A 25960-nucleotide genomic window follows, 5' to 3' on the forward strand; every position below is an offset into this window, starting at 1 on the left:
CTGAGCTTGTCTGCTACTACATTCCTCTTGCCTGGAATGTAGCGGGATGACAGCTCTACTGAGTGAGCCACGGCCCACTCGTGCACCTGCAACGTCAACTGGTGCAACGGGAGGGACACTAGGCCCCCTGTTTGTTGACATATGCCACTACTGTGGTGTTGTCACACATCAACACCACCGAGTGTCCTGGAACTCTTGGAGAGCGAGAAACGCTGCCTTGAGCTCCAGGACGTTGATGTGAAGGTGCTTGTCGTGACGATCCCACACGCCTGCAGCCAGCAACTCCTCCAGGTGTGCGCCCCATCCCTGTGACCAACTCTCCTTTAGTCTCCACTGGAGAGACCGCAGGTGAAGACGCCCGTGAGGGACTAACTTCTCGAGTGACAACAGGTGGCAGATCACGACTTGCCACTGCTGAGCTGGCTGTTCCTGCCGAGACAGGAACTGGTAGGCTGCCTCCCTGAATCTGCCGATCCGCGAGTCTGCTGGGAAAACTCGCCCTGCTACTGTATCGATCAGCATACCCAGGTACTTAATCCTCTGCTTGGGCTCGAGATCTGACTTTTCAAAGTTCACCACGGTCCCCAGATTGCGGCAGAACTCGAGGAGCCGATCCCTATCCCGTAGCAACTGCGAGCGGGAACTAACCAGTCGTCAAGATACCTCAAACACTCGCGTGAATACCTGTGGGGCGGTTGAGAGACCGAAGCAAAGTGCCCTGAATTGGTACACAGTCCTGTCGAGGATGAAGCGGAGGTACTTCCTGGAGGATTGATGAATGGGTATCTGGAAATGCGCGTCCTTCAAGTCCACTGAAAGCATGAAGTCGTTCTCCCTGATGGAGTTGAGCACGGAACGTGCCGTCTCCATCGTGAACCGAGACTGCCGAACGAATCGGTTCAGGGGAGAGAGATCTATCACCGGGCGCCAGCCCCCCGAAGACTTCTCCACCAGGAAAAGACGGCTGTAGAAGCCCGGTGACCAATCCCTTGCAATCTCCACAGCTCCTTTGCTCAGCATGGCTTGGACTTCCTGCCGAACTGCTACGTCCTTGGATGTTCCGGGTACTTAGGTCTGAAGGTGGACCGGGTTGGAGGTGAGGGGTGGCCGAGACTCGAAGGGTAGTAGATACCCCTCCCGAAGGACGTCTACTATCCAGGTCTCCGCTCCATAGCGCTGCCATGTTGCCCAATGGCTCGCCAGGCACCCCCCAACTTCCAGCAGCAGGTGAGGGGAAACGCCGTCCTTAACGTTTCCCACCTCTCTTCGGCAGCTTCTTCCCAGCTCCCCCTCGTGAGAAGGAGGGCTGGTTACGGTAGCTCCTAGAAGAAGTCGAAGGCAGTCTCTTTCCTCTGGGCTTTGACGATGCGATTGCCTTGGCCGCAGAGGAAGTGCTAACCAAGCTCTTGGGCTTGGCCGCAGTAGCTCGAGGCTGCCAATACGCCTTCGAGACTGCCTGGTGTACTTAACGGTCACCATCTATCCTGGGAAGAGAGAGGAGGAACTCCCCACCGGTCCGTTGCGAAGACCCAGAGCCGCCTCACGCCCAGCCGCCCTGGTCACTCAGGTAAGGACTGCGTCCCTACGCCTCAAGACCAGGTTGGCCCACAGGTTTGCCATCTGGTGGGCTAGGTAGGAGATGGTTCCACCTCCAGACTGTTTCCCGAAAGGCGGGTCACCTTCAGGAGTAATATTTCCCGAGGTGGCCGCGACCTTAGACACTGTGAGGGACCAAAGGTCTAACCAGGAGACTGCTTGGAATGCCGCCATGGCGGTCGATTCCAAGGCGAGTGCCTCCTGCTGCGAGAACCATAAGTTCTCCAACAGGAACTGCTGCAGAGACACCCCCGGAGGTAGCCTAGCTAGCTCCAGGTTAACCTGTTTGGGCGGCATAGGGTCCTCCGATGGCACGTAGAATCTCCTCTGTCGCAGTAGAGGTGGGGGAAAGCAGCTTGGAAGACCTGCCAGACCGTAGCGAACCCTCCTGTCCAGAGACAAGCGAGTCCACCTGGCCCAGCACCGAGTCAGCCAGACCCACCGTCGTCTTGGGTTCCTTCTTAGGACCCCAGAACGACTCGAGCCTGGAGGTAGGCTCAGAAGGTGTGAGCGGCGATCCTTCCCCAAGGTCGTTGTGCTGACGAATCAGTGCAATAACCTCTGCAAATGACCTCTGGATTTCGGAAGTGACTGCGTCTTGTGGAGTAGGACCGTCAAGTCCCTCCAAGAAGAACGCCTCCCGAGACCCCCCTCCTTCAGAAGGAGGAACTGCAACAGACCCCTTCCGGTCTTCTCCGGCCATTTGCGCATACGACCTTGTTGGTCCTAAAACCGTGAGGAGTGGTCACTCCGGATCACTTCACTCTTCCCGGCGTAGCCCAAGGAAGACCTGACGCTCCCCCCTCGCTCACCGGCAGAACCGGTGTGCTTGGGGGGCTGCAGGCGATCGCCACGAGCTGCAGGCCTGGTCGCGCGGCTCTCCGGGGGAGAGTGGCTGGACCGAGAACAGCGGCTCCGGTCCCGAGCGTCAGAGGAGCTGCTGCTGGTCCCCCTACCCGCCCGGTCGCGATGGGAATAGCGGTCAGGGGACCAGCAGAGTTTGCTGTCGCGGTGGGAGCGCGGCCTGTCCTCACGGCGCGTCGAGCTGCTGGAACTGGCCGTTAACCCTGGGTACCTGCGTATCGCTACGAGAGCGATCGCTGGTCTGGTGGGAGTCACCTGAGTGACTCTCACCAGTCTTCCGCTCCGTGCCTCGGTCCTGGCGCCGAGCAAACTCGGAAGCCTGGACTTTGGCTGCACGGTCACCTTCAGGTGACCGCACACCCGGTACCTCTCGTGAACGAGAGGCCGAGACAGAACCTGATGTAGTGGCAGAGCCCCTAGCACTAGGTGAGGAGGTACCCCTCTTCTTCTTCCTTGTGGAAAGAGAGACGGGCCGCGCTCCCGAAGGAGCGGAAGGACCAGTGGAAGAACCCCCCGTCCCACCGGAGTGAGACAGGCCCTTAGAAGTTCCCGAAGGAGACTTCTTAGGGGGGGAGGAGGCAGCCTTCTTCTTCCTCGGCCGTGAAGCCTTGGAAGTCGAAGGGGAAGAGGCGGCAGCAGACGACGACGATGACACCTTCCCCCTCTTCCTCTTCTTCTTCGTCAGCTTCCTCAGGACAGTCGTCAGGTTATCCATCCAGGACGGAGCCGGGGCAATTGCCGAAGCAACATGGCCCGGCTGCACCTGTCTGGAAGGACCTGCGACGGGAGCAGCAACACCATGGGCAGGAACGACGTCGGCAGGGGCTGGTCCAGGTACGGCAGGCATGGCAGGAACGGCAGGTACAGCAGGAGGCGGGGCAGCGGCCAGCGACATCCTGGGTATACTGGTGGCAGGTCCAGGGGCAAGCTCTTGGGGCACCGGAAGTTGGGGCTGAGGCGAGAGCGGCGAACCCGGGCGGCGGTGTTATGACCCTCCTCGGAATGCCAGGAAGCGGTGCCTGAACCGCAGCTGAAGGGGTTACCATTGTTATATGCTGCGTATAAACAAGCTGAGGAGGGGTGGCATACCCTGGGGTTGAGACGGTGGTGGTGGTTACCGGACCATGCGTAACCAGAGCAGAACCACTCACCAGGTGATGTAACAGCCTCTGAATACTTGGTGTCCCCTGGAGACCCAGCGAGCACCACACCTGGCCGAGGTCATCACCCGTGGCAGGCGCACCTGAGGAGGCAAAGGTCAGGTTAGTAGGAGGGGTTCCCCCTCGCCCTGAGGGGGACAAGTCCCACCCGGAGGGAACGGAATACCCCGAGTACAACTGAATGTCGGGGTACCTCACCCCCTCCTCCACTCTCGACGGATCGGGCGAAGAGAAGGAGCGAGAAACCCCCCCTGAAGGGAAAGAAGCCATATGCGGGAGCTGAGATGGAAGGAGGAAAGAAGATGACGTGTCCGTGACCAGGGGAGTAGCCGGAGAACTTTCCGATGACTCCCTGGCAGGCTTACGTCGCTTCCTCCTCCCCTCATATCGCACCCACTGCTCCTCTGACCACAAAATACAAATATCACAGGGCTTGGTGCGAGAGCATTCGTGCCCCCGACACCGAGCACACAATTCATGAGGGTCAACCTCCATAAAGGAGCGGAAGGCCCCACACTTACGGCCCTCCACACCAGGGTAGAGTCTGCGGCTGATGGGGGGCGCGTGGGGAACTCTCCAGCTCACGATCCATAATAAGATAATAAAATACAAATCACAAGTACTTACAGTATTTTATACAATCACACTAGAAAAGCAAACCAAGATTTGAAGAAACAAAGCATACGACGAAGGCGGGCAGAGAGAAGTGGAGAACACGTCTGTCACCCAGTGCGGCCGAAAGCAAAGTGGTTCTTCTCCTCCCAGTCGCGCGGTGCGCTGACTGTCGGACAAGCAGTTAACTACCGTACTCCCTAGTTCGAAGCTTACAACTGGTTCCAGCTGCCGAAAGTTACATTCCTATTGTTAAAGGACCGATGGTTTGTATTACGTATCAGAACAAACACAATTTACATTAAAGCATAATTTAGGACTGTAATAAAACCATTTATAAATTCACAGAATTATACATTCACTTTTCATGGTTTACAGTATATTATGTACTGTAATTACATCTGTTCATACCAAAAATACAAATACGAATATCTGTATTTCCTTTGAAGAGTGCCAAAAGTGGCAGAAAAACTATGCTTTACTTGTTAATATATGACTTCATCGAATACAAAAGTGCTAAGGTTCCTTTCAACAGAACAACCCTATCCCAAAGCACCTTTCCACTTTATACATTTGCCCAGTTATACATGAAACAAGTGCTTGCTGTCAAAACCATTACATGTTGCAGAAGAAAAAGGTAACCAATACTTTTTGGGAATTTTTAGTTATGAGACAACCATTAAAAGCATAAAAAAGAAAGGCTTTCATGTAGTGTACTAAAATTTGGTATTCAGTTTTATACATAGTTAAGTAACATGAAACAAGTTAATATCAGCTGAAGTCAGCTCAACTGGCTGACATAGACAAATCAAATCCAATACATACTTCCATTTAGTAAAACTGGTTAACCAATGACATGCATATTGCACCCTCCGTGAATAAATAAATAACTGTCCTATAAAAAGTTCTTTTATACATCTCAAAGATTGCGGGGCACAAGTTAACCTGTTAACAATTCTCTGGGAAATAGTTCCTTACTGATATATGTATGTAACTTGAAAAGAATGCATCATAAAATTTTGATTGCATAATACATGATTAAGTGCTTTTCAATAGTCTAAGTCATATTAGCTCCATGAATTGTTTCAACACAATTACTACCCTTCCCTTACTTTTCCAGAATATTACAACAATCGGCAAACTTAGCACTAAAGATTTTACACCAAGAGAGGTCAACTTACTCCTTAAGTATGAAAAATATATTCCAGTCAGTCTATGTGTGTATTCACAAAAAACAATTATGCTAACTTGAAACAAATCCCAGTACCTCATACACGTGCAATATGAGCAAAGTATACATTAAAAATGTCCAGCTTAGCATCTGAGTATTCTCAAAATCCCAGAGCCAATTATCAAGTTGGTCATTCATTCAAAAATAATCTGAAAACAACAATAGGATACAATTAGTAACAACTACATTTCTAAGACGTCTGATTAAAATGTTCAAGTCTTCGCCTCCTAATTTCTTGAGGATCATCTGGATCAGCAATATCTGGAGTAGTGGTATCTGCAGCACTTGTTGCACTTGTCCATGATGATGATACATCATCTTTAACCGCTGTATCACTGTCAGATACTGATGTAGATGTCACATCAGTTCTGAAACATAAAAATGAATACTGATTTGTCACCTAAGTCCTACAATGTAGTAGCCAACTAGTGCAAAACTGTAGCTAAAGTTCAGGAGCAGGGTCATATGAAATTGTTTTAGGTAATAATGATTCCTATTCACAGTAAAACAGGCTTGAAGGGCTACCTACAATTAAGGTTCATAATAATAATTGTTTCACAAATACATTTCTGTACTTGTGAGCTCTACAAGCTGGGTGGAAAGCATGCTCAAGAGGAAACCCTTACCCAAACCAGCTTAATTTTCCCCAGTAATTCAGAGCATGATTGCTGAGGCATACTGGGGGTGGGATGAGGGGGGGGGGGGGTGAAAAGATTTGTTGTTGGGTATTGTATATGTGAAAGAAATGTCCAAGTTACTGGTACCAAGTGAGTATGTTTGATGGCCTGTTAAAAGACAGTATGCTAACTACAGTGCTTGATTATTATACTGAAAAGGCAGGATAAATTTAGTAAATAGTTCAGTATTTCAAGAGAAATTGTACATACTATAATGTAGAAATCTTGGAATTTTATGAGCAACTGTACATACTATAATGTAGAAATCACAATATTTTAAGAACAATTGTACTTAGATAGTAATACTAGTATATTTTAAAAAATATAGTAATAGTATATTAAAAAAAGTTCTCTCAAAATCAAAGTGCATTCACCATAAACAGAAAATAATTAAATTGGACTTTTTTTCCCTGGCATTAAACACTAATTGTTTACAATTTCTACATTTATGTTGACTGATTTTAACATTTAAATTTCTAAACAACATTTCAGTTAGTTAACTTATTTGTGAAATTTATCCCAATGCTATGAGTTGTTATATGACAAATTTTAAATTAATTTATATTTTTCATAGCTGACAAACTTGTGGTCGTATCATCTGGATAAATCTTCTGGCATCTGTCACGGAGATGAAGGGGGAACCGGCCGGTGACCGAGTCTCAACCCTGTGACGTGTTAGTTTTCTTCCAGCCCAGGGTTAACTGAAAGGGGGGGCTAGAGGTGTGCAGTAAATGTTAAGACTGCAGGTTTGTTAGCTATGAAAAAAACAAATCAATTTAAAATTTGTCATTTGTTCATATGTGGAACAAACCTGGGTCTTAACATTAGGATAGACTCATTTTTGGCGGGAGGTAACAGAATCCTGAACCGACTGGAGGATCAGCACATTTGGTCACACTTACTGGATAGGAGAATTCTAAGGAAGGAGACCTAAGCCTCTGAGCTGTTACATACTATGAGGCATTTCGCTGACAAGGGGCAAATGCGCCAATTTCTTACTTTTGAGTTACGAGCGTTTAAAGTCGGGTATAGGAGGCAGACATGATTATTACAGAGTAGCTTGTTCCTATACAACATTAGAATTCTCTATTTTCTCTCTCCTGTTCTTCTGAGGGGTTGGGAGGGGGGTGTTTTGATCACTTCTTCTCTCTAATTTGCTCTATTCTATTTTTGCTCTTTTTCTCTCTCTTTCTCTTTCCATCTATAATATGCTCTCTTTTTCTTTTACAGGCAGTCCCCGGGTTGAGATTGGGTCGCTGGCCACTTCCTCCCTCATCTAAGTGACAGATGCCAAATGCCACCAGTTCCTTGCATAAACAATTCTTATTGCTTTCTACCGATTTCCAGCTGGCGCCAGAAGATTTATCCTAATGTTAAGACCCAGGTTTGTTCTGCACATGGACAAAAATGTTTTGAGAGAGAGACAGACCGACTCAATTATAAAACTAATAAATACAGCTCTCATACATACCCATTTCTCAGTAGCTTATCTTTTGACATACTTATCTCTGAGTATTTGCCATAGACACTTAATAATATCTATTAGGAAAACAACTACATATTAAAGTGAACCCGTATTCACGGACTCACTTATTTGTGGATTTCTCTCTGGAACATAATCCCCCTTCATTTGCGGAGAATTCGCCTATTCGCCGTATTTTTCTATGAGAAATATCCACATATTCCTGTTTTTTATCAATTTCCTCATAAAATGTTCTTTTTGTGATAAAACTACTTAAAAAACCAGGTATAAACATTTTTTATTGGGGTTTTCTTGACTTTTAACTAACAAAATAAGCAGTTTTTAAGTATTTTTATAGGGGCTTCAACTGTTTGTGGGTTCTAGCTATTTGCAGGGTGGGGTTTGGTACCCCCCCAATATGGGGGAACACTTATTTGTTTAAGAAATTGGAGCAGTTTAGTTTAATACCAAATTCATAAAAATTAGAGGGAGATTTTCCACCAAAAATCCCCCCCGCCCTCCCTTTTAAGGAATATTGGCATATAGTAACTCCAATTCCAATTTGAGGTTATTTCTAACTTCAATTTTCATAATAGTACTGTACCATTCACCAGCACAAATACAGGTAATTCATTTCCATGATGATTAATAATGGGAAAAATGCAGCAAATTAGCCTTAAAACAAAAACACAAAAAAAATAAATTGCATCCAAATTGCCTGGATTGAAAATTTTTACTGCATGAAATATACCATTCTCACCTTTCATCAGATACAGCACCAGCTGTTGACTTTGAATCCTGGTTTACCTCAACTGGAGTTGGTCCTGGAATATCATCATGGCCTTCTTTGGCCATACCTTCATTTTTTTCATGGAAGACTGTTGTATTCACAGGTGATGATTCATGAGGTTGTTGGGTAGTTGGTGTAGGATTAACAGTGTTCCTAGTAACATTCTGGTTACCAACGTCAAGAGATGCTACAACTGAAGCATACTGATTCATCTGCAATAAAAAATACTTTTTGTTTTCATAAAAAATTCTTAATACAATCTCATCGGATCATATAATAAACAAACATTTTTGGTCATAAATGTCCTCAATGAGCTCAATTGTAATTTGTCTACAATAAATAGTAAATTACCAATGGTTTAGAATGAATACCAATAACTAAAAAATTGTTAAATATACTGTCAACTAAACAAATATATCTGTGAAATCAACTATGTACTGCACATAAAATACTTAACTTTAGTGAAATACAGTATATACTGAGAATATGGCAGAGCTAGACAACAAAAGCACAGCTGGAGCAGTAGACTAAATTTAGTCAAGGAATACAACATTTGTTAACCCTTCACTGCAGAGAACGATTATAGTTTCCATAGATTCCCAGTGTCTTCACTGCAGAGAACGACTTTTCTCAGTGTCACGTAAGAAATTTTTTGCTAAGCTCCTTTTGCAGACGACATATTTGGCTTCTACATACTGCCATCTGTTGCACTCTTCATTCTTCTCTCAGTCATTTTCTGATCTTAGTAGGTTTTTGTTATTTTTACCTCATGTCAACATGAAATTTTGATATATTAGACTTCTTCCGTTGGAATTTTGTCTCGGGTTTCATACATATCCTCAGATTTCATACACTTGGAAACACTCCTTCCATGGCCCACCGCATGACTAGGCCCTGTACCAAGCACCCAAACAAAGCATCCTGTGTTCTATTGTAAACCATTTTGCTTTAGTGTGCCTTGTTTTTGTGCTTTTGGTACCTTTTTGTTAGAGTGCATCTACTAACTAAGCCATCATGGGGCCAAAGAAAGTTCCAAATGCAAACACTTCTGTAAGAAAGGCAAAAAACGCTATACAATTTAAGAAAGAACTCATAGCAAAGTGTTGGAGGATGTTGCATGCCAATCTCTGTAAGAAAATGCCTACAACAAGCACTGCTGTTAGTGAATTTAAGGCCAGCAGAGGCTGGTTTGAAAAATTCAGAAAACGAATGGGGATACATAATGTGGTAGAACTTGACGATGAGGAGTCGGCTTGTCTAAACACCCCATTTAGAAACTCGAAAGGGTGTTCTAGGAGACAAGACATTCAGATAATGATGCAATGCTTGACAGGACCTGTAGCTTTCCAACCCTTCCAAGGAACCAAAGGTCAGAAGAAAAACTGCTTACAAAGTCAAGTTTCCTGGGAGATGATTGATGCATGGGCTTGAAGGAGGATGAGGGAGAATAATCAGTACTAGAGTAAGGTCCCATACTCAGTGCCAAAGTAAGGTCCCAAGTAGGAGGTCTGAGTTCCCTAGGTGAACAAGACGGCTCCAAGCTCTTGAACCACACTCTTCAGTATCAACAGAAGGAACTTCCTCTGTTCTGAAAAACATTCAGAAGATCTTGTCTACTGAACAAGAACTTTAAGTGGAGAGAAAGCCTTTCGATCACAACAATCACAGCAGGAAACAGCTCGTCTTGTATGCAGCTGATGAAGATCCTCTGAAGTAATAACATTAATCCAAATCACTGTTCCACGGGAAATATCTCCCGAAAAAGATACTGGATCAACACCAGATTATTATGATTAATAGGGCTTAGTTTTTCCAGACCTCTGAGTTGTAAGTAGACTCTTCTCGACACCAGAGATGAAGGTCCTAGTGATTGGTGGCATCTCTCCACAAGAAACTGGCAAAGAAGGTTGTGGTAAGGAGAAATCTCTCTTGGCCACTCAGCTTGAGGTTAAGGAGCTACTAGGGTTAACCTTAGACTCTGGAGCTTGACAAAGGGAGTTGCCCTAATTCATCGCTCTGACTTGTTCCTGTACTCGCGAGCCTCCTCCAAAGGATGGGGTGCTCATCTTGAAGAGCTCCTGGACTTGGGGGCAGGGCATGGAGCGTACAGGACAACCAAGTCCACATCAGCGTGTTAAGAGTTGGGTGCAATTTCCTGGGACTTTGAAGGTCCAAGGAAGTGTTTGGGCACTCCATCGTTCAACCTCCCACAGAGTTCCCAGAAGGCAGAAGGGAAGCCTGTGCTCCAACGAACAATTCTGGGACCATGAAAGAAGACCTCTAGCCCCTGTCAGAAAGAAGAGGTCTAACATGGGTTTTTTCCAAGTAGACAGAAGGGATACAATGTTCCCCCGTATTTGCAGGGGATGTGTACCAGACCCCTCTCCCGAGAATAGCTAGAATCCACGAATAGTTGAAACCCTTAAATAACTCTTAAAATTACCCATTAATTAAAACTCAAGAAAACCCCACTAAAATATTTATGCCTGGTTTTTAATAGTTTTATCACAAAAAGTGCATTTTATGATGAAATTGAAAATGATAAAAAAAAAGCAGGAATTTGTGGATATTTCTCGTAGAAAAATACAGTAAATAGGCAAATTTTCTGTGAATAATGGGGGTATATGTTTCAGAGAGAAATCCGCGAATCCAGATTGCACAAATATATATGGGGGATTCACTGTAATAGGATAACCCAAGGGGATGTCCTATGACAGCATGTTCAGCGCAGATACATTCTAAATATCCTACTGTCAACTTGTGCAATGTTACAGTAATTGCACTGTAGACAGGGAAGAAGACCTTGAACTGCCAAGGAAACCTGCATCTCAAACAGAGGAGACGTCCTACGAGGTGATCCCTTTTGATGACATAGGACCAGTGTGCTACCCATCAGAGGAGATGTCCCATGAAGATAGGACACTGGCCCCCTTATAAAAAATAATAACCTGAAATACTGCACCATCAAGTAAAATCTGATGTACCTTATTAAGAATACTAACCTGAACAACTGCAGCATCAAGTAAAGTTTGGATATTCCTCAAAACCTGAATTCTGGCTTCTACATGCTGTCTCTCAGTTCCTTCCATCTGCCGAACCTCTTCATCTGTCATCGCTGAGAAGTTCAATGGTGGTTGTGGTGGTGGAATATCTATCAAAAAGCAGATAATTTAACAGATAAATTTTACAAGTCAGTCATTATTAAAAGCATAAGATAGTAATTCAAGGAGTTTGCTAGAATGGAGGGAAGTTAATTGGACCATTCTTTTACACTTCTTTTAAAAAATATATATTCAAATTTTTCTAATCATGAATGAATTTAATAAAATATTCAAGGAAAACACCCACAATCATTATGTATATTGAAAAATGTGGAAATTAAAACTGCAATATGAACATTGCAAAAAAGAAATTACTTAAATCATGATAAAACTGAAAACATGAATAACCCACATTTAACATACATTTACAGTAAAGTTTACAGTACTGTACAAGCATTTGGTTTCTCAATATCTGAAAGTCTCATGGAACTGGTTTCATGACAAAAGAATCCTTAGAACTGCTTAACATTTCAACAGTATTAGGATTGCTTTTCTGAACAAACAACCAACACTCGTGTACAAACTTGTTATCTTTTTAATGTCCTATTCAATGCAGTCTTGTCACAGGAAAAAAAATTGGTATGCTGATAATGATTTCCTTGCTATTTCTCTTTCATAGTTAATCTATACTACTCAATTTCCTTTTCAAAATAAGGATTCTTTTCCTACTTTGGCCTTTGGGCTTACAGCTTGACAATAATAATAGTAATAAAATAATAATAATCATAATGATATGTAATAGCCTGCAGGAAGGATTTGTCTTATTGAGAACTGAAAATGGAACAAATTAAAGTAGTCAAGAGCCTAAAGTGAGAAGATATCAAAAGGTATAAATGAAAAGTATAAGGTAGAAAGCTGAGCAGCTGAGGAGTTGCTGCAACAAACCTTGCGTAACATCTACCACATGCCCTACAAGGTAGCAACAACTCGTCCCCCCCAACACCATGGTGGCATTTTCAGACATTCCATGAAAATTTAGAGCAAAATGTACACATTAGTTTAATCACAGTTATACAGAATTATAGAAATAAAATCAGGTCAGGTTAGATAAAAAAAAAAAAATTAGATACAAAAATTAAAACAGCTTTTCATTCCTCTTAATAGGAATGAAAAGTCGTTCTAATTTTTGTAGCCTCTTAATAGGTTACTAGGATATTCTTGATTACCCAAGTCTTCTAGTTATCCATAAGCCCTGACACCTGTAGGCGTAGCCACCGTCAATGCACTGTAGGCATTACTTAAAAATTCTTTGCAGTCTTCCTTCATCCCTCAGCTGCAACCCCTTTTATTCCTTTTACTGTACCTCCATTCATATTTGCCTTCTTCCATCTTACTTCCCTCCTTCTCCTAACAATTGTTTCACAGTGTAACTGCAAGGTTTTCCTCCTATTACGCCTTTAAAACCTTTTTATGCTTAGTTTCCCTTTCAGTGCTGAATAACCTCATATATCCCAGAACTTGACCTTTGGCCTAAATTTTATATTCCATTCTACAACCTCAGACATCCTCTGGCATATGCATAACAGGGTCTCTACTTTAAAAAGTAAGATAATAAATAATACATATTTCAAAAACACCAGTACTATATGACAGGCTCTGAGTATTTCCATAAACATTTTATTAGAGGGGTTTTACGATCTTTGATTATCTGAAATACATACCATAAACAAAATAAGCTTCTCAAGCTTGGTTTTACTTAGATGATGAGACAAACAAAAACATAATAGATATAATTCACCTCCTCTAATGCATTCTGTGTAGGATGACTTAAGAGACTAAAATGTGGATCTTTAATTCAGGAAGCTAAATTGAAATGCTAATTCTAAGCTCACTGTTGAGTAAATGGGTCAGCTAAACAGCATATTCAATATTTGATCATCTTGAAAGCACTGCTTCATTGTTTTAAATAGGTGATAGATCAACCTCCATTGACAATTTTTCTTCTTCTACTAAAGGAGATAGGAACCTTAAATATTAATTTAAAAAGACAATCAAGATAATATAAAATGCAAACTGAAAAAATACCACTCCTCTATACAGCCAATGGTAAAAATGTGATTTTAAAAAATAGGAAAAACCTTCTGGCATTTCCTAAAAATACATTAATAGCCTGGACAATCTTAATAACATCATGTTAACAGGAAGCTACTGGTATATTTGTAAAAGACCACTAAAATAGCATAATTCATGTGCTAATTGTCAAGGATAAACTAAATCCTGGTTTTGAGGCAACCCTCAAATATTTTTCCCAAAATAATTGTTAAACTAAGTCCGTCTCATAATTCACTAAAGATACTCTCATGTACATATTTTATTATATCTAAAGTATTAATGAAAATAATCATCATAAACAAAATCAGTCATTTACAGTGAGGTACAATGGACTTCTGCAATTAAAAAAAAATGTATCCTACAAAGTACCATTACAGAGAAACAACAAAAGATTCATAAAGAAATTAATATTTTTTTTCCATACCAAATGCTAAATACTTACTAAAAGGAAGAACTGGAAAGAATGGAGGCATAAAATTGAAGGGAGCTGTTGGTAAGGTCCCAGATGGTTGCCCCATATTGCCACCTAAAATCAGAGCCAAAAATTTGCTTGCATTAATAATATATCACCTAATCTCAAGTAGAGACATAATAATGTATCTGGTCTGAAATAACAAACTACCAAACCATACTATCAATTTTGTGGTGATGATCAATGATGATAAAAGCATTACCCTAATATGTTTTTTCATTAAAATCCCATCAGGTGTAAATGTCAACATTCACTGTCTTTATCTGTCCCCTAACTCGACAGTGTTTGTTTAACAAGCAGAGGAAAAATAGTAATCTTATTATGTATGGACCATCTTGCTCCCAAAGGACTTATTATATCCTGTTCTCACTTTTTGAGATTCTGCAGGTGCTGTTAGCAGGTGTCTTAAAATCCTTTAACTTATTTACTAAGAATTCTTTGACTTTCAACAAACCACCCAGGTAATATTAGGAGGTACAATTAATTGATTTTGGGTTATTATATTAGGCAAAAAAAAAAAAAAAAAAGCTTCAGAATATTTTAAGCTGGCTGAAATTTTTACTAAACTTCTGCAAGAATTTAATGAAATATATACATCTCTTTATTTTTAAACATATATCTCAAAATTTTTGTCAAAAAAATATATTTGAAATCTGTTGTACAACTGAAAATTTCTAATTTTGCCCCATACTATGGTTTGTTTTGAAGATAATTAATATTACAGCAGTTATATCTTAGTGAAAAACGAAATTTTCATATTAAAATAACCAAGTAATCACACAGCTCAAGGTTTTCAACCACAGCAGTTTAAAAATTCAAAATTCGTGGTAACTATTCAACTACTGAGGTGTAGGTGATTAACCTCACCCACTTTTGGGGTGGAAGAGGACCAATGCAGCAAAGAGCTCATTCCATTTTATGGTCTGATGTGCATGCAAGGAGAGGAGGGAGGACTCCAATTATATATAAAGTTGAATCCTCATTGATAGGAGGTGGAATACATGGACATATTCTACCCCAAACACATTAATAAAAGTGATGACTCTGAAATAGAAAATTTGCTAGCATTGATACAATGCTTGTTGTTCCATCACCTGGTAAAAAAGCTACTGCAGGTAGATACTGCCACTGGTTGGCGCTCATCTTAACCCGTAGTGGCGTGGCGGTATAGCCCTGGGTTGCCCCCTATTTTTCTGGAAACCTTGCAGTGAAGGAAGGAATCCGATGGCTAGCATAATTCTACAAGGTGCCCTTGCCCTACACTGTCACCTACACAGTAACAAAATCCACACCCCCGGCCTTCCTAAACTCAACACCTGAAGCAAGGAGGGAAAGAAAGCTTCTTATTCTTCCTCACCCAACACCATGCCAGCCACAGATAAAGGTCCTAAGGTACTACAATTTTCTAACAGTTTCTACTTCCTTCAAGTAATGAGTTGCAAAGACCGAAATGCATTTCCAATATGTATAGATTGTAAGACAGAAACCACAAACTTGGAGTACTTCACTAATTTCCTGCAAATCATTCCAACAACTGATGAAGAAGAGATGCAGAGAACTCCTGGTGTTAAATGAAAGCTGGGGGAAAACGGAATGAACTCTCTACTGTGTTGTTCCTCTCCTGGAACCCAAAAGTGGGTAGGGTTAATCACCAACATTCGATAGTTGAATCATTACTGTGAATTCTTAAGCTGCTGTGGTTTAAAACCTTAGCTATATAATAACTTGATAAGTTGCTTATATAAAATGACTGATTTTACGAAACCACAAGAAAAAGTACCTGTTCCTGAGGCTGAAGCAGCTGCAGAAGTGCTAGTTGAAGAAGTCGTAGTGGTAGTTCCTGTAGTACTTGTATTTGTTGATGCCGTGGCACTCTGTGCACTAGCTGTACTTTGTGTTTGCTGCTGATCTTGTTGCTGTTGTAGGTGCTGCATTGGCATTGGTGGGAATGGAAATGGAGGAAGACCAGCAGGTGGGGGGCCAATACGTACATGTGCGCCTCCAAACAACCCAGCAAATGGATTTGCTATAAGGGATAGAAATTAAATTGAGACTTCAACTCTTAAGCCGAGACATTATTGAAAAAGAAGGCATCAGGATTTTGAAATATGTCAAGCACAAGAACTTCAAAACAATGCACTGAAAAATGACATACGAAGCTGTTGTGGAGGTTGCTGCTGCTGTGGTTGCTGTGCAGCTTGAGGAACCTGTGGTGTTTGGCCCCCTTGTGCAGGTTGCTCTGGCTGGGGAGGAGTAGCAGATGGTGCCGGCTGTGTCTGTCTTAAGATGTCCATACGACAAGTGGGACATGTCTGCTGCCGTTGGAACCAAGAACGTAAGCATGAAGCATGGAAGATATGTCCACATGGAAGTTTTTTAGCACCTAAAGGAAAAAGAAAAAATTATTTTAATAATTCACTGTATCTTTCATATAAAAACTTTGATTATAAAGTTAGCTAAGTTAATCTCAATTTTGATTTTACACATTTGGACATTAAAAAATTAATTTTATTCTATTTTCAGAAAACTACAGTAGTACAATACTATACCATATTACAAGATGACCAAGTTGAATTGATGCTTTCAAGGCACTAACTTGAATTGGAAAATGAAATTGAAGTTAAAAAGCCAAATGAGAAATGTGAATAAGGATTAAGCAAAAAGTGACAGAAGTACTACACAGAACTGTAAGGATACTACAAAGAGCATTTAATACTGAAAATAGAGGACTTTAGAACGCCCTGTGCTCACCAATAATTAAAACATGGTTTTTTTTTTTAATATATACAGAGTAAATGTCAAGGGAAGTCATGGGTTGTCTAATAAAGTGAGAGTCCATTGTACTAGTTTAACCTACAAGATATGAGCAACTTATTTTGGTGAAGAGTAACAAAGCCATACTTTACAATTGTTGTGATTGTTATTTGATGTATACGTATACACCAGAAGTCTTTTTCTTAAACAAAAATCAAAGCCAAATGAATTATTATATATCACATGCACAATGTTCAACTAACATCTGGTTAGTCATCATGCATCAGTCATTATGATTCTAATGATCACTACTTTACATTAGCATTTGTCAGATATCAGTAAACATTATCTAAGGTGATAATGCAACACCAGCTATCTTTACTTCACAGAAAAGTCTAATCATAAGGAATTTATGAAGTATATTGCCTACATAATAACCTACTAGCTTCAAAATTTTTTAAAACAGTTGTCATTGCATTGGTCATTACATCAATCAACTTCCCTTTTCATCTCCACAACTCCAACCAACCAAGTTTACCTACCCTATTACTGTACTATTTTATACTTGATTGTATTAGATATCAAAATATGAAATATAACTTAAACAAACAACAATGTTGTAATATATCTTTCATTGGTTTCAAATTACACTTTTACTAATACATGAAGAGTTAAATTTTTTAAGTATAGTCAGACGGACTTTTGTACAATTACGTTCATTAATAGCATACAACTGTCAGTTCAAATGCCTACAATGTGCTTTGATGCCTTAGTGATACAGTTTTTGAATGCCACATATAAATATATAATAATAATATAGTAATATCTTTAATAGGCTCAAAATTATACTTAAATATATAATAATAATATAGTAATATCTTTAATAGGCTCAAAATTATACTATCAGAAAGAGAGGACCATAGATGGTAGGCTAAGCTAAAACTAGTTGCAGTGTTAAGTAATGGTTATTACTATAATTCAGAAATATTCATAGTTTGTGAAGATTATGAATATCAAAATAACCTACAGTGGAAAGACTATGAAGATTAAGGAAAAGCTTGTGCTCGACAAAACTGGTGCATCTTATGTTGGCAAATACAGCACATAATCCACTATACAGATACAAAACTTGAATAACTGCAGGATTCAGAAGTTTGAGGTTTCCTTTGCTAATACTGCCTCTATGTAGATATGTAATGTAATTCATAAGGAAGTTTAAATAGTTCTGACTTTTAATGTGCAATGTCTTAAAAAAACCATATAAGCTCCAAATCCAATGTTTATGAAATTCAAAAGATCCAAAATAAAAAGTATCTACAGCAGTAAAGATAAAGTTCCTACAGACAAAATGCAAATATATTTGTAAACAATAGTTACATACCAGTGACCATTTCCTCTCGACAAATAATGCACACATTGTCAACTGCTCTTAACTCTTCAGCTGTGGCATCGGGGTACAAGGTGTTCATATTTCGTATAGCTCGGCGAGACAATATAACATCATTCAGGGCTCTCTTGAATGCCCTAAAATAAAAAAATAAAAAATATTTAAAGTGACCTTTGCTTACCGGCATTTTCATGGGGTATTTTCCTTTCTCTACTTTTAAGGCTTCTCAATGGTAGTATGAAGATTAGAAATTCATAAAGCAAATACACAAAGACATTTCAAGAAAATGTAAACATCATAAAATTTTAAGCACAGAAAAATGACATTTTTATGATTACTGTATATACTCGCATATCATACGACTTTTGAAGCCTTAATTTTGGAGCTAATTTTAAGGGGGTCGCATCTTACACGAGTTACAAAATTCGAGTATGTAATAATCATATATTAGTATCACATGATAAAATACAAACCTAATAGATATGCATCTTTTCCATGGATATTTTAAAAAGTTTCGTTTTACTTCACTGCATCCAATAATATTATATGTACTTTCATATTACTGTTTGTTTGTATAGTAACATACAAACATAGCAATCAATGTTTTTTTGGAAATCGGCTGAGGGCGATTGCGAAGCAAGTTTGTTTTGCTGTGTTGAACTCAAATCAGAGCGACTTTCTTGCCTCTAGTTAGCGCACATGAATCTCAAGATACTATTTTACGTTTTTTATAAACAAAGTGTTTTTTTTTTTTTTCAGTGGGAAATAATTCCAAACTTTAACAACCGTATTGTTTGAGAACAAAATTTAGTTAATTATTTCGTTAGTAGATGGCACTGAGGGCATGTTTATTGCATAAACAAAAATCAACATTCTGTTCGATATTTTCACTTTATCTCATCAGAATACTACGAGCTTTACGTATTTATCTTTTACTGGGGTGAAAACAGTAAAATGTGTTATTTTCATGCCCACGAAATTTGTGAAAGTTTCATCCACGTTGCCGATGCACGATAATAGTCGTTAGCGTATCAACATTCTTTCCTAAATTTCAGCTAAAACTTACAGATTAAGTTTAGCAGGATATGCCCTTGCCGATCTTTTATCCATAGCGAGTAAGGCTATAATACTATTATCGTGCATCAGCAACAAGGATATAACTCCAGTAAACTTATGCTATCAAACACAACCGTAGATAAAATTGAGGGAAAATTATTTTAATCAAAACTTCAGGTCTTGAAGAACACATTTTACTGTTGTTTTCACGCTGACAAAATATAAGTAACGTAACAGTAAAGTTCGCACTATGATGAAATGAAGTGAAAATAGCAAACGGAATCACGTAATATTTTTACACAAAAAACATGCCCACAACACAATCTGTTTACGAAAAAAAATACTTTAGTTCACGAGACGTATTAAATTCATATTTTGACTTAAAAACATGTCGTATAATGACAAATTACTTTGTCTCATATAAGTAGAGTATCTAGATATTTTACGCTAACTAGAAGAAAGGCAATTCACTCCGAAACGAGTTAAATATGGAGAAATAAACTTGTATTCGCCATCAGCTGATTTCCAAACAAAACACTGACCGCTTTGTTAGTATTTTATGATATAATAATATGAGAATACATACAATATTATTGGATACTGTAATGTATAACTTTTTAAAAGAATCACAGAAAAGATGAATATTCAATGTGTTTTTATTTCGTAAATATACTAGCCGTCAGCAGCCCGACATCGCTCAATTAGGTATGCCGATGTCGGTCCGAATCTGATTTCAGTTTCGTGTCAATTTTTTTTGTTTCGCTGATATGTCAAGGTCAGAATGCATTGAAACTCCAAAATTGGCTTTTATTAATAAATTACTTGATTATATCGTATATGTAGTACAGTGGTACCTCGAGATACAAAATTAATCCGTTCCGAGGCGGCCTTCGTATCATGAGCTTTTCGTATCCTGGACCGCATTTTACATGTAAAATGGCTAATCCGTTCCAAGCCCTCCAAAAACACCCCAGTAAATTTCATAATAAAGCTAAATTGACCTATAAAAAATGAAATACTACAACAATTTGGACCATTCAATACCTAACTTAATACGTACTGCTAATATACCTGTAAATAAAGTGTATTAGTGTACATGGTATACAAGAAATACTGTACGTACATACGTACGTATGTAGTAAAATGTGGAAGCTTACCTTTCAAGTGAGGCTATCTCCGAAAGTGGCGACAGAGGAGGAGGACAAACGGCAGATACGTACGTACACTTAACTTTATGAAACAAAAAAATGTAAGGAAAACATAAACTAAACTTTACAAAACACATTAACAAAACTGTAACACTTAACTTTACAAAAAAACTTGAAATTAACCATTCTTTTTTTGTCTTTTTGATTTTTAAATTTTTTTTTACTTTTTTATACTTTACGTTTTTTTTTAACAAAATTTAAAATTCTTCACCACTTTCAACTTTCTGTTTTTTAGTGTCACTTGGTTCGTCCTTTTTGCTTACTACTCCTACTAAAGGCCTCTTTAAAAAATAACTATCCAAGGAAGATTGCTTCCACCTACTTTTGACAATGTTCCTGAAACGACTCGGGCACGTCATCGAACTGTGCAAGCATACGACCTGTGTAAGCCTTTTCGGGGTGTCTCTTTTCTACGAATGATTGCACCTTATGAAAAGCAGCTAGAGCATCCCTAATTTCTGCCGTTGTCATAGTTGTTGTCCTCCTCCTCGCCACTGCTAGAGAACTCCTCTTGAACGACGTTATGTTGCATGGCCTCCTCTTGGTGCTCCTTGAGAAGGTCATTGATGTCGTCCTCGTCGATGACCAGCCCCATGGACTTGCCGAGTGCAACGGTCTTGTCAAGATCTGGTTGCGAAACAGTTTCAGGATCGTCAACTGTTCCTGAATCTGCAGCACCAGCTTCGCCCAAGTCGAATCCCTCGAAGTCTCAGGCGGATACGGCATCAGGCCATAGTTTCCTCCACGAGGAATTACAGGTTCGCCTTGAAACCTCCTGCCAAGCTTGGTCGATGAGTCGGATGCATATCACAACATCGAAATGCTCCTGCCAAAATTCACGCAAGGTGAGGTTTGTGGCATCGGTGATGTCGAGAAAAGAAGTTTCACATACAGCTTCTTGAAGTTTGATATCACTTGCTGGTCCATGGGGTGGAGGAGAGGGGTGGTGTTCGGCGGAAGATAAAGAACCTTGATGAAGGAATACTTCCCTAGGATATCTTCCTCAAGGCCAGGAGGGTGAGCAGGGTTATTGTCCAACACCAGCAGGCATTTCAGAGGGAGGCGCTTCTCTTCCAAGAATTTCTTCACTGTGGGCCGAAACGCAGATTTACCCACTCGGTGAATAAAAGCCTCGTTACCCAGGCTTTCGCATTAGCCCTCCACATCACTGGAAGCTTCTCCTTAAGCATTTTGTGGGCCTTGAAGGCTCGAGGAGTCTCGGAATGATAGACAAGTAGGGGCTTCACCTTGCAATCCCCACTGGTGTTCGAACAAAGCGTGAGCGTAAACCTGTCTTTCATAGGCTTATGCCCGGGTAGCTTCTTCTCTTCCTGCGTGATGTACGTCCGACGAGGCATTTTTTTCCAAAAAAGGCCAGTCTCATCACAGTTGAAGACTTGCTGAGAACTGTGGCCTTCCTTGATCATCATCTCGTCGAACGTCTTTTTGAAGGCTTCAGCCGCTTTCGTGTCCGAGCTGGCCGCCTCCCCATGCCGCACCACCGAATGGATGCAAGTCCGTTTACGGAATTTCTCAAACCACCCATGCGAAGCCTTGAACTCTGGGGTTGGTGTTGATGTCCCTTCTCCTCCGTAATCATCGGCCTGGGCAATCAAATCCCCGAAAATAGCGCTGGCCTTGTGGCAGATTGCCGTCTCCGTTATCGTATCGCCAGCGATTTCTTTGTCTTTTATCCAGACAAGAAGAAGCCTTTCCATTTCATCGTGCACGTGGGTCCTCTTGCTGGACAAAATAGTGATGCCCTTGGAAGGTGTAGCTGCTTTGATGACATCCTTCTGCTTAAGGATGATGCCTATTGTCGATGGATTTCGGGCGTATTCCTTGGCGATCACACTCAATCACATACCAGCTTCATACTTCTTGATAAATCTCCATCTTCGTCTCCAAAGAGAGCATCCTCTTCTTTCCATGAATTTCAACTTTCTTGGGACCCATGACTACGTATATACTGTACGTAATTATGTTATGTAGTATGTATACGTATGTAGTAAAGTTCTCAGACAACACGATAATGAATACTACAACGAAATCACTATCGAATTTACATTCACAAACGAAATTGTTAGAACGAACGAATACCGTGTACTTACGATACCGATGATGCCGTGCAGTGGCCGAAGAAGCACGCCACTACGTAGATGCATCATGGGAGGGATGTTGACCAATAGGAGAGAAAGATCTCATGGCGGTGACTAGCATCAGGAACCAATGGGAGAGTGGGTGGATGGTGGCGAGTCTACTCAGTTGGCGGCGCGCGAGTTTCAAATTGTTATTGGTGGTCTGGGCAAATCTCTGACTTTACAGCAACAACCTTTCGTATCTTAAACAATTTTCATATATAGAGCCGTAAAATTTTTCGTATTTGCTTTCGTATCTCGAGTTTTTCGTAAGTTGAGCCTTTCGTATCTCGAGGTACCACTGTATACTGTATACAGTGGGGCATTGCTTAATCGCAGATCAGTAATCACGGAATCAGTCATTCATGGTTTTTTTCTTGTACCGCTTCTCACGCGGTATGAATCACAGCATCGCGGGACAAACATGTTGCGTACGCGATGATCATCAGTAGGCTAAGCCTCGGCCGCGGTCCGATAATCACCAACAAACATGAAACAACTCACATTATGATATTAACTGACAATAAAGGTAATAAAACTATTCTCACCTTACATATTATTGGCATATCTTCATAATAAATAGCCTATTCAAGGTATATGTATGACGTTCATTGGTAGGCTAAACCTAGTTGCAGTGCGATAACCACCAACATACATGAACATATTCACATTACGATATTAACTGACAATAAAGGTAATAAAACCATTCTCACCTTATACTATATTATAGGCATATCTCTGAATTGAGTTCCTTTTGGCAACTAAAAACAGTTATGATATTGGTAAAACGACATCAGATGATTATTTTAAGAATGTAAACAAAACCAGAATGCAAATGGTAGATCGCTATGTTCATATCATAATACTATAATATAGTAATAATACATGCACTATGATTAGATACAGTAAAACAACAGTTTTATTAAAATGATCATTATTCTCAATACACAACTATTATTCAACTTTTGCTAATGGATAACGGTCAATGTTACAACCAAATCAGGCAACAGTGTCTCTCTCTCTCTCTCTCTCTCTATAGAGAAACAGCTGATTGCTCATGTCATCTGCCATAACTAACGAGCGTTTATCGAGTTGTGTTTAAGTTGACACTGCCGATATTCAATGGTGGCTTCCAAAAGTTAAAATAAAATACATTTTTACTCATTCTTCATGTAATAGAGATCTGATGAAAGAATCTCTCTCTCTCTCTCTCTCTCTCTCTCTCTCTCTCTCTCTCTCTCTCTCTCTCTCTCTCTCTCTCTGCGCAGCGTAAACGAAATACGTAAAACTATTTTTCACCTATATTATCGTCATATCTTCATAATAAAAAGGCTATTCGTGGAATAATTTCATATCAGTGAAATAAACTTTTATCTATGCGAAGCCTGCCAGTTGACAAAATGTATGTACGTATATGAAAATCAAATTATGGTAGCGTTCACAGCAAGATTGTCTTTCGAAATTGTAATACTAGTACCAGTCATAGTAGTAATAATGTTTAGGAATATACGTAACATTCATTTTCAATACACAATATCATTGTTATTCTGGTAGTAAATAATAGTTTAGAATGATCATGCATTGTCAGGGGTTTGTGGCACGATGAAACAAACAAAATAAAGTTTTCCTTTTAGGCTACGTGTTTTAGAAAAACATGAAAGAATCGGATTTGCGACTTCGTTTATTTTGATATTTTTAATGATACAATAACTATCATTTGTACTACTAACACGGATCTGTTGAGTCCAGTGTTACCAATTTCGCATTTTTAATGCTAGCTTTAATTTTCTTGAGGTAATTACCAAGAAAATCTTCAATCCAGCATCTGGCAGGAAAACTTGCATTTGTTTTCAAATACATCTAGCATACGTATTTTGACACCAAAACTTTGTAATGTTAAGTTTAATATTTCTTTTATTCTACTATATTTGATATATCATGTAAGAAAAGAACAAAATCTTGCAAAACCAATTTCAGGAAGTGAACAGAATAGGTTTCGAAATTATTAGGAATCATGTAACGTAATGTACAAGTACACTGTATGCTAGATACATGTTTGAATCGAAAAAGAGAGCAGTCGGTTGGAATTGGCTGGGTGGCATTGTTGTGTATGATGTGAATTTTTAGCACTTTATGAAGCAAAATCTAGCAAGAAATTGCCATTCCCATTTGGCAACACTGGCCTGCCCACGTTTTATGTTGTTATTGAAGTCGTGTTCGCCACGTTCTTCAAATTGTACCCATATAAACGAGTTAATTATGTGGCATCCAAAAGCCCTGATTCCTTTACTCTTATGGGAAAGAAGCCTAAACTTCAGATGAAGGTTATTACAAGTAATATATTAACATGTGTTGTGAAGAAAAGAGGCCCACATGGGCATGCATATGTACTAGGCTTCTAGATGTAATCTATAGGCTAGTAGGTTACATATGTACAGTTGCACATATACTGCATATGTTTAAGGCTAATGTTGTAAAATAACTTTGAAACTATCTTGAATTTAGTTTAAGGTAATAGTTGAAGACATATTTGGTGTTTGAACTAAAGTAGGCAGTTATAAACATTGGAAATAGTGTTCTTGGGTGGGTTAACTATTAAAGTAGGCAGTTTTTAGCAATTTTTGAGGGGGGTACCAGGATAACACGGGTATTTACTTATCACGGGGGGTTCTGGGCCCTATCCCCCGCGACTATCGAGGCCCTACTGTACTGAAGGCTAGGCTACTGTATTCGTATATGTACGATACATGTACCATGATATCATCATCGTATAGGCGAGGCTAACTTGTTAAATGTTGTTCAATTAATAAATGTTATTCAATTGTTAATTACTATGCCATATATGTATAAAGTATGCTGTGTAGTGTAGGCTACGGTTGCCCTATATGTAAAGATGGTACTGATTACCATAGTGTAGGCTACGCTAGTATAATAGTCTTACGGTAAATTAACATGGGCCAACTTACTTCCAAATCAATTTATGACTGGTTGTTTGTAACCAATTGTGGAAGTAAGTCGACTACTACCTGTAATGTAAAAATATATCAGTTCTATTCTCATTAACATAATTTGTAACGTAACTATGGTAATTTTTTACTATCGTACGATCGTTGAAATGCAAGAAAAAGGCTGTTTTTACCGAATTAGTTGTTCACAGCAAATCAGCTGATCTGGCTGTATGTGTTTTCCAAACAAGTATATCATTACTACCAATACTTTTTGCATTCTCTTTTACTTTTTTAAACTTTTTTGCATTCTCTTTTACTTTTTTAAACTTAACTAGAAGATGGGATACATTAAGAGATGGAGGAAAAGGGGTTAGCCCAACTAAAAAATGGAATAGATGAAGAGGAGGAAAAGAGGTTAGCCTATTGTTAAATTTTGGTCTCGTAAATTTAAC

The 25960-nt window shown here is 40.0% G+C and overlaps 1 protein-coding gene across 3 annotated transcripts in view; it reads right to left on the reverse strand.

Annotated features, from left to right (window-relative positions):
- Positions 1 to 4565: 4565 nt before the first annotated feature.
- Positions 4566 to 25960, reverse strand: part of LOC135216966 (E3 ubiquitin-protein ligase synoviolin-like) — a 313218-nt gene continuing 291823 nt past the window's right edge. For 2 of the 3 annotated variants that reach the window (XM_064252495.1, XM_064252493.1), the window contains exons 6-12: positions 18153 to 18295; positions 16173 to 16400; positions 15798 to 16043; positions 13988 to 14071; positions 11395 to 11543; positions 8363 to 8619; positions 4566 to 5831 (exon numbers count right to left, since the gene is read on the reverse strand). In XM_064252495.1, the coding sequence (XP_064108565.1) occupies positions 5654 to 5831; positions 8363 to 8619; positions 11395 to 11543; positions 13988 to 14071; positions 15798 to 16043; positions 16173 to 16400; positions 18153 to 18295 (1285 nt within the window). In that variant the 3' untranslated portion in view covers positions 4566 to 5653. The remainder of the gene's footprint in view (positions 5832 to 8362; positions 8620 to 11394; positions 11544 to 13987; positions 14072 to 15797; positions 16044 to 16172; positions 16401 to 18152; positions 18296 to 25960) is intronic. The other variant, XM_064252494.1, reaches the window with a different exon arrangement.

Source organism: Macrobrachium nipponense, chromosome 7 (assembly GCF_015104395.2).
Source record: "Macrobrachium nipponense isolate FS-2020 chromosome 7, ASM1510439v2, whole genome shotgun sequence".
Taxonomy (NCBI): Eukaryota; Metazoa; Arthropoda; class Malacostraca; order Decapoda; family Palaemonidae; genus Macrobrachium; species Macrobrachium nipponense.